General features: G+C 39.7%; 1 protein-coding gene across 1 annotated transcript in view; it reads right to left on the bottom strand.

The window, feature by feature from the left end:
* The window catches only part of LOC101862654, a gene marked incomplete in the record, with an annotated part of 70242 nt that overhangs the window by 23656 nt on the left and 41586 nt on the right, over nt 1–5000 (bottom strand). The window contains 3 exon segments of the mRNA XM_035970200.1: nt 776–901; nt 2634–2841; nt 4272–4405. Of these exon segments, the coding sequence (XP_035826093.1) occupies nt 776–901; nt 2634–2841; nt 4272–4405 (468 nt within the window).

Here is a 5000-nt window from a genome sequence, read left to right as displayed (position 1 = left end):
TAGTTAGTTAGTTAGTTCGTTCGTTCGTTCGTTTGTACATTCCAACTGCAGTTTCATGTCATCCGCTAACAAAAAGAAATTTCTTTTAACATCTACGAAACTTAAAAAACCATGGGTGAAAGGGCATTTGAATATCAAGGGCCCGAGATCTAGGATGCGTTCCCCAGTAGTTTAAAAGTGATCAAATCCTTTAATTAGAATTTAATTCAAAAGTCAGCTTTCTGTCATTTCTGTTTCTAAATTAATGAGATATACATTTAGAGAGATATTTCCTTTTTTTTTTCAGAATACAGTGTACTGATTTTATATTACAGCGGTGTTGTATAGCGCTCAGACCCTGTGCACTTTAATCGGGTTTGGGCGCTTTAGAATTGCCATATAATATGTTATATTATTTTTATATGTTTATATGCTTGGGGTTTTTTGTGATCTTAATCGCATGTTCACAAGTTCTTCGGTTTCGTTGAAGGAACATTTTTTTCTTCTGCTAATGCATTTGTCATCATTAGACATTGACATCTTCTTCTTCTTCTTCTTCTTCTTCTTCTTCTTCTTCTTTTTCTCCTTCTTTTTCTTCTTCTCCTTTTTTTTCTTCTCCTTTTCTTCTTCTTCTTCTTCTTCTTCTTCTTCTTCTTCTTCTTCTTCTTCTTCTTTTTCTTCTTCTGAAATGGCTTAAAATAGAGCACCTCCAGGAGTTGTAAGTAACATTTTGAGTGCCGATCCTCGTTGAGTAAAAAGCGTAGGCCTACCGACAATATTCTCTTAGAAGACTTACCATACTGAATGAGACCATCTCTTCTGGCTGTTCCAACACGTTCTCCAGCATGATCACACTGCCCGGATGGGCGCTGTTGATGGCATCGGTGACCACCTTGCCCGTACATTCGGGCACAAAGATGATCTGAACACGGGCAATTAGGAAAATTATTACCTTAATGTTTACTGCTTCTGCCACCCCCCTCCCAATCGACACAGTCTCAGGACTAGATGTGCACTTTATTTTTGCGTTTGAGTTGTTTAGCTTTAGTAGAGGTTTTACGGCGCTTGCAACACAATAAGGTCATATGAGTGTCGAAGATTAGAGGTGTTGCAAGAGAGTAACAAACAAACAATTGTAGGAGTGGAGATAAGGACGACAGAAGTTTGATGGAGAAAGAAGAAGCAAACCACACCCGAACAACCGCCAACCACCCACCCACGGGCAATTACGACAATTATGACCGTAATAATTACTGCTTCTGCCCCCCCCCTCCTCACCCCCCCCCCCCCCCCGACACAGTCTCAGGACTAGAGGTGCACTTTATTTTTGCGTTTGAGTTTGTTTTAGTAAAAGTTTTACGGCGCCCGCAACTGCATAATGTCATATGAGCGCCAGAACATAGGTGTTACAAGGTATTAACAAAAAAAAGAAGGAGGGGAGATAAAGACAATAGATGTTTGATAGGAAAGAAGAAGCTAACCAAACCAGAGCACCCACCAACCACGCACCGTTTGAGTTTGAATAACAATAAGCACATCAACTCAACAATGGTGATTTAGCACAAGGATAAAGTAAGACAGACATATAATTTATTATATCCGTTCATGGTCATACCATTCCACATATTTATAATTATACATGGTCGTATCCGTCCACATATTTATATGTATACATGGTCGTACCAGTCCACATATTTATATTTATACATGGTCATATCCGTCCATATATTTATATTTGTTCATTGTCGTACCAGGCCACATATTTATATTTATACATGGTCGTATCAGTCCACATATTTATATTTATACATGGTCGTACCAGTCCACATATTTATATTTATGCATGGTCTCACAATTCACCCAATTGTAACCTTCACCTATTTTTATTATTGTTTGTACATAGTCTTAAGTGTCCATCAACTTATTTTTTTTAGTAGAGGTTTTACGGCGCTCGCAACTGCATACGGTCATATGAGCGCCAGAAGATTAGAGGTGTTACAAGAGAATAACAAAAAAAAAAAAAAAGAAGTGCGATAGATGTTTAATAGGAAATAAGAGGCAAACCACACCAGAGCACTCGTCAACCCCCCACTTCCACCAATTTAATTGTTATGCATGGTCTGACACCTCCAACTACTAATTTATATTATTGGTACATATTCTCACATCGGTACAATGACTGGAGGACAATAGATGAACAAAAAAATGTACTGAAAGAGAACCAAGAACAGGAAAAAGACATAGAGGTGGACTAAATTGAAGATGGCAGGACGACATCAAAGAGACGATGGGTGCAGCCTGGACACGGAAAAAAGCTGATAAAACAGAGTGGGGGAGGGGAGGTGGGTCGTTGTTGGATGGCTACATCCTGCTGGGGACGAACAACGCCAATAAAGAAAGAAAGAAAGAAAGAAAGAAAGAAAGAAAGACCGAAAGAATAAAAGAAAAAAGACAGAAAAAAGACAGATTTTTATTATAAGAAAGAAAGAAAGAAGACAGAATAGAAAGAAAGACCACAGAAAGACCAAAAGAAAAAAAGAAAGAAAGAAAAAAAAAGAAAGATAGAAAGAAAGAAAGAAAGAAAGAAAGAAAGAAAGAAAAAAAAGAAAGAAAATAGGAAAGAAAAAAAAGAACGAAAAAGTACACGTTCTTACCTGTTCCCCCAGTAGTCTGCCCATCTCTTCACTGACAGGCCTGAGAGTAGCCAGAAGTTTTCTTCCCGCGTCCTTTGTCTCGAACTGACTGAGCAGGACCGCAAGTTTTGCGCCTCTTTTCAGCACCCACTTGATGGTGGGAACGACCATGCGAAGGCGATAGTTGTCCGCGACCACACCGCGATAGAGAGGGACGCTCAAGTCAGCTCTGAATTTTTAAAAAAAGGTGGTGGGGGTGGATTTGTTGGGGGGAAAACCCCCCCCAGGAAATAGTAGAGGTAAAGAAGTGATTCGTGACTGAAACATGCACATGTGTAATTTCTACAATCTAAAAGTGCTGCTGTGACGTAAGTATTCGTAATAAAATATACACAGGAGACACAGACATACACACACGTACATACACACAAACACAAACACACACACACACACACACACACACACACACACACACACACACACACACAAACAAACACACATATACACATTATGTATGTGTGCGATATATTTTAGGGGGGGGGGTGGACAGAGCATTTATCATGGCCCTCTAAGATGTACAAGGGTGTCAGTCTTAAACGGAGGTAAATTAGCTTATACATTATGATAAAGAAATAGTGTGGTTTGTAGTTGGTGCTCTTGTGTGGTATGCTCCCTTCTTGTCTATTAAAATCTATCTCCCTTATCTCCCCTGCTTCTTTTCTGTGCCTGTTACTCTCTTGTAAACTCTACTATCTTTGGCACTTAATAAAAGTATCACTCTTAACTTAAATTATTAGAACTTGCTGTTGAGCGAGAGTGTGTGCCGTACAAAATTCTTCTTCTTCTTCTTCTTCTTCTTCTTCTTCTTCTTCTTCTTCTTCTTCTTCTCCGTCTTCTTTTTCTTCTTCTTCTTCTTCTCCTCACCATTATTATTATTATCATTATTTTTTTTTAAAAATCCTGCTTTAATTTCTATTGCTATTACCATTTTCATCCTATTATGGTGATTATTATTATTAATTAAAACTGAAAGTAAGAGTAAAACTAGCCCTCTGTTTCCAATTGCTTGACATAGTGCGCCACATTCTAGGTCACTGTGGGGGTCGCGGTGGGATTGTCACTATGTCTTACAGGAACAGGTAAGAACGCCCTATTTTCCAAGTGTGGTTTGCTTCTTATCTCCAATCAAACATCTGATGTCTTTATCTCTCCCACTCCTCCCCCCCTCCCCTTTCTTTATGTGTTAAATTGCTACTCTTTTGTAACGCTTATCTCCCCCTCCCCTTCTTTTTGTGATAAACTGTTACTCCCCTGTAACACTTCTAATCTTCAGCACTTATATGACCATATTGTGTTGCGAATGCAGTAAAACGCTTACTAAAACTGAAACTAAGAGGACATTATGTAATATTCTTGTCATATTTTCACAGTTTATTGGAGCTGGACCGGGAAAGACCTGGATAGGTGGAGTCGGGGAAATACTAACCACTCACGGCATCCCCCTTACCAAAGCTCTCCAGCTGGCGACAGAGAGACGTCTCTTTCTTCCCGCGACACACAAAAGGGTATAAGTGGCGGATAAAAGTAAAAAGTAAAGTTGGAGGTAGAAGTTGGGGGGGGGGGGTATTATTTTATAGTTGTTTTTTTACCATAACGTACACAATGAGCACGCGCTTTCCTTCGACGTCCACACGGTCAACACAGAGCCTTTCGAAGCCGGTGTCCATGCAGAATCCAGGCTGCTCCAGATTGCCTGGCTTAGTGGACACAACTTCGTCCACCACCGGCCGTTTCTGAGGGATAAAAGAGGTCACAAACGGTTTGTTTGTTTTGTTTTAGCAACAGTTTTACGAAACTTGCCACACAATATGGTTATATAAGTGCCAAAGAAAACGTGCTACAAGGGAGTAACATACACAAAAAGAAAGAGGAGAGATAGTTTTGTTCTAATAAGAGTTTTACGGCTCTCGCAACACAGCAAGGTCATATGTGCGCCAGAAGATTAGAAGTGTTAAAAAAAGAGTAACCAACATAAAAAAGAAGGGGAGATAAGGAGTATAGATGTTTGATAGGAATGAAGAAGCAAACCACACCAGAGCACCCTCCAACCACCCGCGTAGTAAGAGTTTTACGGCACTTGCAACACAATAAGGTCATAAATGCCGAAGACTAGGTGTGTTATAAGCGAGTAACATACACAAAAAGAAGGAGGAGAGATAAGGACGATATATTATATTTGATAGGAAAGAAGGAGAAAACCCTACCAGACCACCCGCCAAGCATACACAAATAGGTTGCATTTGAAGCCTGAACACTTGAAATTGTCATAGAACATACTGGACGAAGACCCCTTTTCAATATGCACACAATCAATCACACACACACACA

This window comes from Aplysia californica, unplaced genomic scaffold (assembly GCF_000002075.1).
Source record: "Aplysia californica isolate F4 #8 unplaced genomic scaffold, AplCal3.0 scaffold00234, whole genome shotgun sequence".
Lineage (NCBI taxonomy): Eukaryota > Metazoa > Mollusca > Gastropoda > Aplysiida > Aplysiidae > Aplysia > Aplysia californica.
Note: the sequence above shows the minus strand (reverse complement) of the source record. Positions and strands in the feature narration are given on the sequence as shown.